This window comes from Cavia porcellus, unplaced genomic scaffold (assembly GCF_034190915.1).
Source record: "Cavia porcellus strain 051 isolate PalLab524CR breed Dunkin Hartley unplaced genomic scaffold, mCavPor4.1 scaffold_6, whole genome shotgun sequence".
Taxonomy (NCBI): Eukaryota; Metazoa; Chordata; class Mammalia; order Rodentia; family Caviidae; genus Cavia; species Cavia porcellus.
This window is the reverse complement of record NW_026947489.1, coordinates 28,515,422-28,530,229: the sequence shown is the minus strand read 5'-3', so window position 1 is coordinate 28,530,229 and position 14,808 is coordinate 28,515,422. Positions and strand designations below refer to the sequence as shown.

General features: G+C 43.1%; 1 protein-coding gene across 1 annotated transcript in view; it reads right to left on the bottom strand.

Moving 5' to 3' along the window:
* The window catches only part of Ehd4 (EH domain containing 4), a 69,238-nt gene that overhangs the window by 48,146 nt on the left and 6,284 nt on the right, over nt 1-14,808 (bottom strand). The window contains exon 2 of the mRNA XM_063250251.1: nt 3,779-3,955. Coding sequence (XP_063106321.1) covers nt 3,779-3,955 — 177 coding nt within the window. The remainder of the gene's footprint in view (nt 1-3,778; nt 3,956-14,808) is intronic.

Genomic DNA, 14,808 nt, shown 5'->3' with positions numbered 1-14,808 from the left:
AAGGCCAGCCTGGGGTACAAAAGTGAGCTCAAGGGCAGCCCGCACTAGTGAGACCCTGCTTCAAAATAAAACGAAACACACACATACACACACACACACACACACACACACACTCCAAAAAGCCAAAAAGGAAAACCCTCCAAAACCAAAATCTTTCCTAAGTATTTCTCTTCCATACTTCCATGAAGTATGTTCAAGATTTGAAAGACGAATTGTTTTTATTAGGAAAGCAAATCATTTGCCAAAATGAGATAAGCCAATAATCACTCTTCCTGCTTTTTCCCTTGTGAATGTAGATTTCACAAAATGAGCATTTGAAAAACGTGGCAGCTTATTTCTCTTTTATGCCTTGGGCAGGCAAAAGAAGCATAAGACAAAAGGTGGTAGTGATGAACCCACAGGACTCGAGAGCACCTTCCAGGGAACGGAGCCCGCAGAACCTTCCAGGGCTGGGCAGGGGGAGGAAGCACAGCTGCTGGCTGTGCCATGTTCAGGGATCTCAGAGGGCCCGGACCGGGAGCCTCTGTTTCACTTCCGCTCAGCACGGGTGCACTCATCCTGGGCAGTTGATCCTGTGGGGTCTCTCACCCTGGCTCAACTTCTGCTTCTCCTTTCAGAAACTGCGGAGTTCAGCTGCTCTGGAGCTAAGGAGTGAGCTCCTCTGAGGAGAATCCTGCAGGGGGAACAGCCCTGTGCGAGGATAATGAGACAAAGCGTGGCTTCACCAATGTCACATGCACGCTTCTGCTCGTCCCTTGGGTGCCAAGGTCCTTTGGGTGCCCTCTTTGCTGCAACAGAATAAGGAAGCCCTTGAAAGACAGAACTGCCCCAACAGAACAGATTTTCACATATGGACCAGTGGAGGGCGCCGGGGTGCCCTGGGCATGAGGCACACCCTGGGGACATACATGGTCCTTGTGAGGTTCATGCCAGTGGCCCTTGTGGGGTAAGGGATGGGCCTCTCAGCCACAAGGAGGGTGGCAGTCAAAGGGGAGTCTTCCTATTTTTAGAAACATCTAGAAAGAAGAAGTACAGCTCAAGCTCTCTGCTGCCCATCAACACCAATCCAACTTCCCCTCTCTCAGTGCTCCCCAGCTCAGCACCTCCCACCAGCAGCTCCCCCACCTCTAAAGCCAGACCTGAAAGAGGGAAATGGAGGAGTGTGTATGCAGGGGGTGACAGGAGAAAAGAGAAGAGTATTTTAAAGAGCAATTATGGAGCAAGGCATATGCATTACACGCCTGTAATCCCAGCCACCTGGGAGGATGAGGCAGGATTGCCAAATTCATGGCCAGCCTGGGCAATTTAGGGAGATTGTTTCAAAATGAAAAATAAAAAGGGCTGGGAGTGTAACTCAGTGGTACAATATTTGCACATGTGTGAGGTTCTAGATTTAAACTCCAGTACCATAAAAACAAACAAACAAACAAAACAAAAACAAAAACATGGGCTGGGATTTAGTTCAGTGGCATAAGCGCCTGCTTTGTAAGCACGAGGTTGTGAATTTGATCCCCGACACTAAAAAACAAAACAAAAAACAGACTACATTTTTTTATACCCAATAATGGAGATTGAAAGTAGGGCCTTTATACTGAGCTGCATTTCCAGTCTTTTATTTATTTTGAGACAGTCTCTCTCTGTAACTTGCTAAAATGCCCAGGTGTACTTGAACCTGAGATCCTCCTATCAGCCTCCCAAAATGCTGAGATTATAGGCTTATGCTACCATGCTACTTGTAGAAAATTCAAAAATATTAATTCTTCCAATCTGTGGATATGATTTCTAAATAGGATCCCAAAGCACAGGAAACAAAATCCAAAGCTGTCAAAATGGGGTTACATCAAACTAAAAATTTGCACACCAAAGGAATCAGATAACCTATAGAATGCAAGAAAATCTTTGCAGGGTCCTTAATGTCCACATTTTATAAAGCAATTGAAATTTAACAACAACAAAAACAAGTAAAATTTAAAAGTGGGCAAATGATTTCAATAGACACTTCTAAAAGGTGCTGGGCCTGGTGGCACATGCCTGTAATCCTAGCACTCAGGAGACTGAGACAGGAGGATTGCAGTGAGTTCGAGATCAGCCTAGGCTACATAGTGAGTTCAAGTGACACTCTGTCTCAAAAACCAATAAATAAATAAATACACACCAATAAATATATGAAACAGGCCAGTGGAGGCCATTTCAGCTGGGGAGAACCAGCAACAAGCTGCCTCCGTCCGTTTGCCACCCCCACACACAAGGAACCGGACATGACACAGGATGAGATGATAACGCAAGTAGGGAAGGAACCTGACATTTGTGTTGTTTCACTGACTGTGCAAGCCTGGGGCTGGTAACCTGAGAAGTTACTAGAGGCTAACAATATGTGGTATAGTAACGATCGTGGATTTCCTGCTGTCCTATCACCGTTTGGCTTTGTTTCATTTTACTGTTCTGCTTTATTCCCTTTAAAATAAAACATAATAAATACATGAACAGTGTTCAGTCTTAGCCATCAGGAAAATACAAATCAAAACTACAATGAGATTCCACTTCACTGCAGTTAGAATGGTCATTATAAAAAAATTATGAATGCTAGGAAAGATGTGGAGATGAAGCCTTTATACATGGGGTGGTGAGACGAAATGGTACAGCCACTGCGGAAATCAGGATGGTGGCTCCTCAGGAGACACAACATGGAAGTGTGCTATGATCAGCTGTCCTCCTCCTGGGTTACACCCCAGGAAATGACATCAGCAAGTAAAGAGACACCTGTGTGCCTATACTTACTGTGGCACTACTGACAATAGATACAGAGTCAGTCTAGGTGCCCACCAATAGATAGATGGATAAAGAAAATATGCTGCGTACACACAGGGGAGTATTAGCATAAAGAGGAATGAAGCCTTTTCACATGTAGTAAAATACGTGGAATGGGAGGACATCATGTTAGGCAAAATAAGCCAGATATAAACAAGCTTCATAAGTTCTCTTGCATAAATAGAAAGTAAAATAAAAATAAAAGCAAGAACATTAGATGCAGGGTGGGGAAAGAAGAAAGAAAGGAAAGAAAGAACTAAAGAACTGAAGAATGAAAGGAAAAAAAAAGCCAGGCATGGTGGCGCAAGCCTGAAATCCCAGCACTTGGGAAGCTGAGGCAGGAGGATCACCAGGAGTTCAAGGCCAGCCTGAGCTACACAGTGAGTTCAAGGCAAGTCTGGAATACATAGCAAGACCCTGCCTCAAAAGGAAAAAAAAAAAAGAAAGGCTAGAAGGCACACACCTGTCATCCAGCTACGGGAGGCCAAGGCAGGAAGATTGAAAGTTCCAGGCCAGTCTGAAATATATAGCCAGAACTGGTTGCAAAATAATTTTTTTTTTAAATATTAGGGATGTCACTCAGCACTATAGCACTTGGCACTAGGACTAATCTCCACTACCAAAAAAAGAGAAAGAGGGAGAGAGAAAGAACAGAGAGAGGGGGAGAGGGAAAAGGTATGGGTACTGAAGAAGAGGTAGGCAGTCAGAACCAGCGATCTTGGTCTTTATACTCTGCAGCCAGGTAACGTCCAGTCCTGGCCTTTGCCCAACAGACACATCCAGAATACTTATAAATGATCGTGGCCTTTGACAGTCTTCTTCATAGAGGGAAGACTGGGATTAGCTTTCCTCTATGCCTTCTGTAGACCCTTTGTCTTTTTCTGTTTTGAATCTTTACTTGTAAGTAGCAATAATTTCGAGAAAAGGTTAAAACAACCTGACCAAAGATTGGCAGTTTGCTGACCCTTACCGATTCAGAAAAGCATTTCCAAAGCGACTAAGCTTTCGGAATGGCTTTTTGGGATCCACAACTAAAGCATTCCCAGGGGTGCTTCCCTCTGTCTCTCCATACATCACAGCAATAAAGGAATCAGTGGTGGGCTCTGGACCAATCCTCATGCCTGGGAAATCCTGTTCCAGTAGGTATCTGGGGAGAAGCGAAAAAAAAAGAAAGGTTAGCATGTCATAAACAAGAGGCCAGAAAGCTCCGGGGTGCCTCATGTTTTAAGCATTTTTTTTAATCGGTACCAGGGATCAAACTCACGACTGCACACGTGCAAGGCAGGCGCTTATGCTGCTGAGCTAAATCCTCAGGCCATGTTTTAAGCATTTAAAAACTTAGAAATAGTATCCCCAAGAAAAAGAAGAAACAAAGGGCACTTAATTCTTTTGCTAATACATACGATTCAAAGTATGAAATCTATAGACCTGTTTCTCCCCAGTAAAGAGCTCAGGCTTTTTTCAGGCTTTCTGAGAGTGACCCTGCTCAGCACAGCCATTCTCACTTGTGGTTCCACTCGAGGCGGGGCGCACCCCACACTCCTGCGTGTTCTGGGTGACAGCCTGGGCTCATTTCACCCAGCCTTCAGTGAGGACAACGTCTTTGTAATCTCTGGGCACTGAGAGTTGATGGTCAGCATGGTGACATACGTACTTGTGTGAGCCCCTTGAGGCCCTGAGGTGACTGGGCTTAGTCCTGACCCAGCCCTGCCAACACATGACCCTTCACTTAGGGGGACGAAGGGACAGGAGGGAGACCCACCTGACTGTCTGCAGCCCTCCACTCCTGCAGTGATGATCTAGTTGGTTCTATACTACTTGTTAGCTTCTAAGAGTCCTGCCTGGTTAAATGTAACCTGTGACTCTATTTCCAGGGATAGAGGGAAAGACTTGGATATCAAAAATCCAACACAATATTACCATATTTATAAGAGTGAGAAGTGAAGCTACTCTTTAAATCTGTTTTCCATGTAAGTCAAAGGGAAATGGATTAGCAAGCTACATTCTAAACCTTTAACTGATATCATTACTAGTTTTATATCATTACTAGTTGCCCAAGTTTCTACATTTTTAATAAACTTTTTTTGTTTTGTTTTGTTTTTTCCTTTTTATCGGTACCGGGGATCGAACTCATGACCACACACTTGCAAGGCAGGCGCTTATGCTGCTGAGCTAAATCCCCAGCCCCAAGTTTCTACATTTTTGTGAAGTTATGGAGTCTCAGAACAGATACATGACTTAAAAGTGTCTCCAAATTAAGAGTGCTTATGAAAAAAGATCCGATAGTATCAACACAATTACTGGGAAAGCACAAAGCCTCCTCCATGCACTACTGTTTCATTGAACACTCTCAAATGAGTGACAACATTCCTCATTTTATAGTGGGAAAACTGAGGCATTAGGGAGACAAAACCACTTGTCTAGAGTTACATAAATGTTTGAGTACTACTAGAATGCAGTCAGTTGAATTCCTGAATTTGCATTATCCTCAACTTATTTATTTTTAGATGGTGCCCAGGCTGCTTTCCTGGGCTCCAATGGCCCACCTCAGCTTCCCAGGTAGTTAGGACTATATTTGGGTCCCACAGTGCATGTGTTCTAGATTTTTTTGTTTTTTGATATCGGGTCTCACCTTTGAGACAAGGCTGGCTTGGAACCCATTGTGTAGCCCAGGCCAGTTGGGAACTTGCAGCCATCCTCCTGCTTCAGACTCCTGAGTACTGGCATTGTAGGTGTGCACCACCATGTCTGGGTACTCTGGGTATGTTTAAACTTGGCCTTGAGTTAGTGGCTTTCTCAGAGAGAGTAGCATGAGGGACATTCAGAGCATTCATCATGAGGGAAAAGAATTCTCCAAACTGCCCTTCTTCATGGTCTCCTGACCTCTCTAACCACAGGAGCCTGCTCCCCTGATCTCTAGAGAAAAGGTGAATACATATTGTCATTTTAAAATGTGTTCATATGGAGTTTAATTTTTTAAAATCTTTCTCAATCAAAATCTTAGTGCACGCTGGACACAGTGACGTGCGCCTGTAATGCCAGTATTCTGGGAGGCTGAAGTAGGAGAATCACAGTTCAAGCCCAGCATGGGCAAAGTCAATGACTTAGTGAGACTGTCCCAAAATAGAAAAGGGCTGGGAATGCAGCTTAGCATAAAAACCCTCTGAGTTCGGTCCCCAGTCCCCCTGCCCCAAACACACACGCAATTTAGTATACCTAACAGCTTAAAATACCATGGAAGGGGGGGACATTTATATTTAGGAGTGTTTATAATATTCCACAAAGGTGCAAGGACACTGGTAAGAGCTGTCATAAGCATCTTTCATACTCTGAAACTGCAGCATTCATTGTGTATCTGGAGTGTGTGGATTTAGCAAACCCAGACACGTGCAGCCTCACAGGCACTCTAAGCTCTCTAGTTTGAAGTCAGTCAGTGGCGTGGCTGGACTCCAAGACCAGGTTGCATGCCCAGTGTCTGGTTTGATGTTGATACCCCATGCCCTGGCCGAGGCTAGGCCAGGAATCCTAGGAAGACTCAAGAAAGGGGAGATACCAGGCAGGAGGGCAGGGCTCTGGGACACACATGGTTCCTAGATCATCAAAGGCCCAAATTTGAGTGCTGGTCTGACATTTGGCGGGCACTGTCCCTGGGACCAACGTTAACACAACGGCTTACAAAATGTTATGCAGACCAGTAAAACAGGCAGGCCAGGCAGGAGCTGTGCTGCCGGCTTTTGGAGATGGGATCAGGGTTGAATTCCACCTGTCAGGTGATGCCTTTGCCAGGCCTGGGCAGGGAGAGAAGCCTCCAGGCTCTAGGTGAGCAGAGGTAAGAGAGGGCCCAGGTGTGTCGCAAGGAGGCAGGACATCACCGCTGGACAATTCACACATAAGGGTGTCAAATTGTGACCACTGCAAGAAGTAAGTGCCTGGATTCTTTTTGGAGGTTTCATTTATATATATAAAAGCACAGCAAATTCCATTAATTTTAGCACAACAGAAATTTCCAGGAAAAACTTTGATTATAAAATTGTTTAAAGAGCAGATGTTGGGCCAGGGATGTAGCTCAACAACACAAGTGCCTGCCTAACAAGTGCAAGGTCCTGAGTTCAATTCCTGGTACTTCCCTCTCCCCCTAAAAGAGAAAAAAATAAAGAGTAGGTGTTTATTTCAAATGTATGGTAATAGAAGCTAGAATTTCCTATACAGTAACTTGCCTGACAGAACCGTAACGGTCACTTACTTTCAAAGCAGGCTACAAATGTGAAACCATTAGAAGTACAAGGTACCCCCTCCTCTGTGGCCTTGGCAAATCCTTCATTCTCTGGGTCCCAGGAACAGGAGGAACTAGAATCAGGAAGAATCACTGCACTATAAAGTTTTCTTTCTTTTTTTTTTTGAGACAGGGTCTCACGAAGTAATTCAGGCTGACCTTGAACTCACTTTAGAAGCCTAGGCTGGCCTCGGACTCACAGTCCGAGGATCCCCTGCGTCAGCTTCCTGTGTGATGGGATTAGAGGTGTGTACCACAATTCCCAGTTGCACCATAAAGCTTGCTTAGGCTTTTCATTTGTTTCCTGATACTTTCTCTCAAAATATACACTTCAATTTCATTATCCAAGTAATACCAATTAAAGGCACAGCATATTAGCAAACATCTTAAAAACCCCATAAGACTCAGTGCTGGTGAGCATCCGATGAAATGCACACCCTTGTCTACGTCGGTGGGGAAGAGCTGGTACAATGTCACTGCAATGACAGTGATCTGTGGGCCTATTTTTCCTCTTCCCATAGAGTCATTTCCTGTGGGCCTTGATTTACATACTCAGAATTTAGACTCCAAAGTCTCTTTGGAATCACTTGATCCATCCCACTGTCTTTACAGGTAGAAATTGAACATTCATGCAGGAAAGTGACTTGTTACTAGTCAGACTCACTGGCAGCCACAACAGTGTCAACAAAATGACCTGGAGACCAGAGCCCCTCCTCTGGGCCAAGGCTTTTGCTCCTACTCCAGGCTCAGCACCATGCCCTTGGGGCTCCAATGGCCCCAGCTGACTGGTGCTGTTCGTAGGATCTGTCAGGCACAAAGCATGACACTGTGCTGACTCCCCTGAGGAGCTCTGCTGGAAGCCAAATATATTTCTGTCACCCTGCTGAGCAGGCAGGCATTGACTGCTGTGGTCTATAGAGAATGACCAAGACATCCAGGAGCGGCTGGGGAAATGTGACATCAATGGGATGCAGTTTTAAACAGCAACCTGGAAGCAGAGGCCTGAGCAGACCTTGAGCTGGGTTGTACCCAGGCAGATCAAAGCCCGTGTACAAGGCTATTTCAGTGTGTTAAACCTTGTTTTTGGATGTCCCAGAGGCTTTCCCAAAACTAAAAGTTTTAGGGACTCTGTGGTGTTATCTGCAACAGTAAGAGTTCAAAGGAACAGAGGCCACAGGAAGACGACAGAAAGGATTCACCGTGGCTCAGAGCAGAGCAGCCCACGCCACAGGCATCCTGTGCAGCACAGGCACAACTTTCATCCTTGGCGCCACCTTGCCCCCTTTCTATGTTCTCAGAGCTGCCTGCCAGTTCTAGTGGTGACTGCTGCCAAGGTCTTGAGCCAAGCAGTCAACATGAAAAGGCACAGGCTTGGACTCCCAGCAGCTGGCGGAAGCACACGGTTGCCGGGGGACCCAGTCCAACCTCACCCATGCTCAGCCTGTCTCAAGAAGCTGGTGTGACCCGAGGTGTAGGAGCACAGTGGCTTTTCTTCTATTGCTTAGGTTGAAGAGAAAATTTTTAAGCTTTGTAGAAAAGATGGCATTTGCGACAAGGGGAAGAAACAAATCTCAGGACAATGAAAAGTCCCTCAAGGAACTCAAGCACCACCTTCTCAAAGGTGGGTTTAAGAATGACTAACAAACAAACAAAATTACCAATACGCTGGACAGGGCTCAGTGACAGACACCCCAAATTCTAGCTGCTTATTTTGCTTTGGCATTTGTCAGTGTTATCATGAGGTTTTCATTATCACTTACGGCTTGGAATAGGTTATGCACCTAGCATTTGAGGGCTGTAACTGTTAAAGTCTATACCACTTCAACCTCATTTCACCCTATCTTATGGGTAGGTTCTATTTTCATCCCCATTTTACAGGCGAGGAAACAAAGACTCGAAACAGGTGAAGTGGTTTATTAAGACAGAATTTCTTACTAGTCCTGTGAGGATGCTAACTGTGAGCATGTGAGAGGCCAAAGCAGCCTCCGGCGGGAGGAATGAGCTATGTGAATCCTAACAAGGACACAAATGGAAGAACTTTCAGTAGCTAAGCAGTAAGTAACTACTGTAAAAAATAACACAGCACATGTATTTGGTGTTGTTTAAGCATTGTTTCAACATTCTCAAGCCAAAATCTAGACAAATGGTTTATGGTGGGAAACAGGATTTTTAAAAAACACATGCGCACACAGGGATCTGGGCAGAATTTGGGGTTCAACTAATTGCTATGTACTTGAAACATTTTCTTTTCTTTTTTTTTTTTTATCAGTACCGAGGATTGAACTCATGACCACCTGCTTGCAAGGCAGGTGCTTATGCCGCTGAGCTAAATCCCCAGCCCCTCTTGAAACATTTTTTAAAAAGAGCATTAAACTAACCCTAACGTTGCCTTATTCCTTTGAGTATTATTAAAATTAATATTCAAACTTGATTATTAAGAAACTTAATAGGAAGTACAACTTGTAAGAGTTTGGAGGCAAAGTATTGCTTCTTTATTTTTAAATTATGACTGAGTTTAAACACATTTCACTTTAAGATAAGTGTTGGAATGTTTCACATAACGTATAACTATTGATAGCACTTATTTGAGTCACTATTTCACTAGCAGAGGGACGGAAAAGAAAGGGTTAGTCTTTTCTTCTGATTTATCCCCAACCTGGAAATCATGTTTTGAAAGCACTTTCCACTGCTTAAAGTATCTTCCTGCTAAATACCAAGATGTGGAACTGGGAGAAGAGTCAAACCCTTATCATTGCTAAAATCAAAATGTTCCAGAACGCACACTTATTTCCTAGTAAACTTGTGCCCCATCGCTACCGCTTCCAGATACAGCCAAACACACCAGGGTGTCTCGAAGCTGCTCTACGGTTTATATGCGTTTCATGCATTCACCTTGTCTTTTTGTCCTTGCTGTCACTGGAGCAGGTATTTTATCATTGGCTTACAGAGAACATTGCTGAAGACCAGTTAAATAACTTGTAGGGAGGTAATGACTGCTTTCCACACTTCGATATGTTCCCATCCAGTCTTCTATGCATGTAATTTTTCTTTATAAAATTGCAGTGTTTAAAAAATAATTTTGCAACTACATTTTTTCACTACTAATTTTTTCTTGAGGCACTAACTTTTTTTAAAATAAAATGAATTACATTTTATTTTATTTTATTTGAAGGTATTAGAGATTGAATCTGGAACCTTCACACAGTGCTATCTAGCCTCTTTTAATTTTTGACTTTTGAGATAAGGCCTAGTTAAGCTGTCTAGGCTGGCTTGAATTTATGATCCTCCTGCCTCAAGCCTTCCACAGTACTGGGATAACAGGTGTGTGCCATCTCAACCAGCTGAATGTTATCATTTTAGTTTGGTATTTCTGTTAGCATTTAAATAGCTTCCATTTCTTGGGGCTGGAGGTGTAGCTGAGCGGAAGAGAACATACTTAGCATGTATGAGGCCTTGGGTTTAATCCTACAGCCAAAAATAAATAGATTCCATTTCTTGCAAATAATGCTGAGATAAATATCCTCAAACAAATATCTCACCTACTTTTAAGAATTTAATCTTTGAATTAGTGAAACACTAAGTTAGATCTTCATTTCCATTTTATTTATTTTTAATTTATATATTTAATTTTTGTAATATTGTATTTTAAAGAAAGAAGACAATAAAAACAATGAAACAAAATTTCAAAACAAGATAATAGGGGAGGTTTTTACTAACAGTGTTCAGTCAATTTTTCACGCCTATATCCTATACTCTGAGTAACTACTTTGAAGATAATAATATGCAATGTATTAGTCATTGTCACTCTTCATTTCCGTTTGATTTATTTAATTTTGGTTTTTGTATTTTCCTCCCAGTCTCATCTTAAAATTCTGTCTTTCTCAAGGGTAAAACCTAGGTTTCATTTGCATCTGGTTAAATCATTGACATGTTATCTCCAGAACTGGTGTCTGGTAATCTTATCTATGAACCTGCTGTGCCCACCAAAGGAATGGACCTTTGCCTGTTAAACCCAAAACCTGAAATCTGGGGTGGGGGTGGTTAAGCCTCACATCTCAATTTTCCAGCTATGAATGGAATTCAAAGCACTCGAGGCTGAGCCCAGCAGGCATCCTGCTGCCTACCCAGGGCCACTCCTGCACTCCTGGTGTCCGCACTGCTGCAGGAGAGTTACAAAAAGGAGAGGAAGCCCTAGGAATCAGAGCGGTTTCGTGTAGTCCTGGTCATTTCTCGTCTTTTATTCACTCATACAGTGGATACTTACTGAGTGTTTTTGATGTTATGATTTATACTGAATGAATCTGACAATAGACTTTTTCTTTAAATTGCAAACTCTTTAATAAAAAAGTATTATTAAAAGTCATCATGTGTTTGGGGCTCATAGAACACTGAATTTTCCAAAGTTGTTTGACTACGGAACACTTTCTTTTCTATGAATATTTATTTTATTTGTTGAGACAGGGTCTCTATATGCCATTCAGACTGCCCTTGAACTCACTGTGGCTGGCTTTGAAATCATGGCGATCCTCCTGCCTCATCGTCCTGAGTGCTAGGATTATAGACATGCACCACCACACCCAGCTCTATGAACATTTAAAAAATCTTTTAAAATTAGTAATGATTTGGTGGTGCATACATGTAACCCCAGCACGGAGGCAGAAAGATTTTGAGTTTGAGGGCAACCTGGGCTATGCAGCAAGACCCTGTCTCAAAAAAGGAAATAATTTCTTAATGTGATTAACTTATAAAATACTTAACCAACAGCTAGCAAGTCCCCTGCGCCTGCCCAGGACTGGGGACTGAAACCATGGAGTGTGTTCAGCTACAGCCCCAGCCTCGCCTAGCCCATTCCCTTCTATTCTGATTTTGAGACAAGGTTCTGCTAAGTTGCCTAGGTAGTCTTGAGCTTCTAATAGCCCTGCTTCAGCCTCCCAAATAGCTGGGATTATAAATGTGTGCCACCTGTCCAGAAATAGGCTATTTCAAGGTGAAGTAACAAACCTAATACCATTTAAATTAGAAGCTCGATGTATGGCCATTTCCTAGTGTCATAAAATATGAACTCTAAGAGGGAATGAAGTTATCAAGAATATAATAGATATGGATATCTTTTTAGAAGACCTAGGAGAATTATTGAAAAGATGACAGAGTACGTTTTTTTAGTCAAATGACCAGCCATCAACAAAAATGCAAATACTCTGTAGTTATCTTACATACTAGCAATACTCAGTCAAAAAATGTAAAGAAACAAATCGCAAGACAACAAAATAGAAAACACCTGAAGATGACGTTAATCAGTTAATCAGTGACACCCAGGATGTGTAGGAGTAAATCAGCCACCTTTCTGAGATATATAAAAAGCCTCAGTCAAAGCAATGCTGAGCTCTGCTGGAGAAAAGCATATACTACAAAACCATTATTTAGTAATCTCATGCAGTTCCAAATCAAAAGGATCCTGATGGGATTTCTTTCCCCAAAGCATCTAACAATGTAATTTTAAAGTTCTCAAAGAACAACAAAAGATGCTGCTGGTTGATAGTATTTGGAAAAGAAAGAATAATGAGCCTAAAAGGGCCTGAAGCTGCCACTTGTTAAAAACGTTTCAAAGTGACAATAATTAAAATAGTATGGTGCTGGCCTAAGAATTCACAGCAGTGTAACAGGAGAGAAAAGTCCCAATAGATCTTTTTTTTTTGGCTAATGAGAATCGAACTCAGGATGTTGTGCTTGCCAGGCAGGCACTTCAGCCGCTGAGCTATATCCTCTTTTTTTTTGGTACAAGGATTGAACTCACGATCTTTCACTTGCCAGGCCAGTGCTGTGCCGCCGAGCTAAAACCCCAGCCCCCATTCAAGCCTATTTTAAAAAGAAAATACGAACAATACTTCTTGAGTCAGGACAACCAAGGATTTCCCAACCATAAAATAAAAGACATCAAAAATAGGAACAATTCTAAGATTTGATGGCAATCTGTATATTAAAATTATCACGAAAAGTTAAAAGGCAAACCTGCAACTGGAAAAGTGCTTATAACAACTATGACAAAAGATCACTGTTAATGAGAAAAATAGTTGCACAAGGTCCTGAGTTCAATTCCTGTTACCAAAAAAAGTTTACAACCAAAAATGTTCACTGCAACATTATGCCTAATAGTGTAAAATCAGAAAACTTAAATCCTGCAAGCTTGTATCATACCATATGATATAATATTGAAGTTATTTTTTGAAGACTATTTAATAATAAAAGAAAATGTTTATCATATTAAGTGACAAAAAATCACTTTACTAAATTGTATTTATATGCAACCCCCAGGTTTGTGAGCTTGATTTCTACGTCTTTATCCAAATCACTGCTAAAAATGTCAGTGGGCAGGGCTCAGAACAGTGGCAAGCTTGCTCACGTTAGACTCCCCTGTTGGGCTGAGGTTCACCCTCTTCGGGCCTGATGTCCAGCTGCCATTATGTCACTGGCTGAACCTTCAGAGAGCAAAAGTTCTCCTTCTGGGCGGCACTTGCTAAAGAACTCCCTCACGGAGTCCCTTAGTCCAGATACTCTGCCACCCGTCCCATCTGCTTTCAGCTCAGACCATACTCATCTTTAACCAAACCCATGAGATGCCTGTGACCAGAGCCTCTGCCTCCCTCCAGTACCTGAGGCCTTGCCCCCCACTCAGTCCTCACCCCACTATCCTCTGGCTTCCATCACGGCTGTTTCCTGACATGGCTCTCGCCGAGGACACCCTGACTCCTAATGGCAAAATCACTGGTTTTTCACTTTCAACCCTTTTCCTGCAAGCATCTGATGCTTCTGACCACCAGTCTCTCTTTCCCTGGATTTTGTGGGGTCATTTGCTGTTTTGCCTTGTCTAGCATCCTGTCCCTTTTTTGATAACAACCTCCTGAGAGCTGTTTTCCCCTACTCCTGGGCCAAGGACCGGGGGACTGGCCACTGCCCTCCACTACATCTACGGATTGGCTCAGAGATGGTCAGGCATATGTCCATACTGAACAATGAGACTCCATTGAGTGAGAGTTTTGCTAAAATTGTCGGGAAAAAGTTTTTGTTCTCATTGGGGCTGCTAAGCTGGCAGAAAGTGGATCTGGAATTGGAGGTGGCCATTTGCCCACTCAAGGGCCAAATGCCTGAGTGAGAGCCAACAGGGGTGAGGCAGCTGAGCAACAGTGTGGCTTGAATGGCATCACTAGGAATCCCAGATGTGCGAGAAGCTAGTACACCCTGATCAGCTTCATGAAAAAATGTTCTCTTCACTTTGGCCATGTGCAGTTGGATTTCTGTCCCTTACAATCTAAAGAGCCCTAAGGGACCTCTGAGCCACCACCACATTATCCTGTCTCTCTGGCAACTTTCCTGCTAGTTTTTCCACAAGCTGCTTTTCTGCTTGTTCATTTACCTTCAAATGCTAGTATTCCTCAGATTCTATTGCCTAGACACCTGCCATCAATGCTATCCTCACAAATCAGTGTATTACCCAGGCATCCCTGTGTTCCAGACCCACGCCAGGGGAAGCTCCATCTTGGTATCCATTTAAACACAGCAGGCTTGAATCTAGTTTTATCATGAGGCCCCCTTCTTCCTCTTCATAGGTCCTCATCTCGGTCGGTGAACGGGTCTACCTGCCAGTTACACCAGAAACCTGGTTCTCATTGGCCAGCTACTTCTGGTTCATTCCTCAGGGCTCAGCTGTAAGGATGCATCCTCAGGGAAGC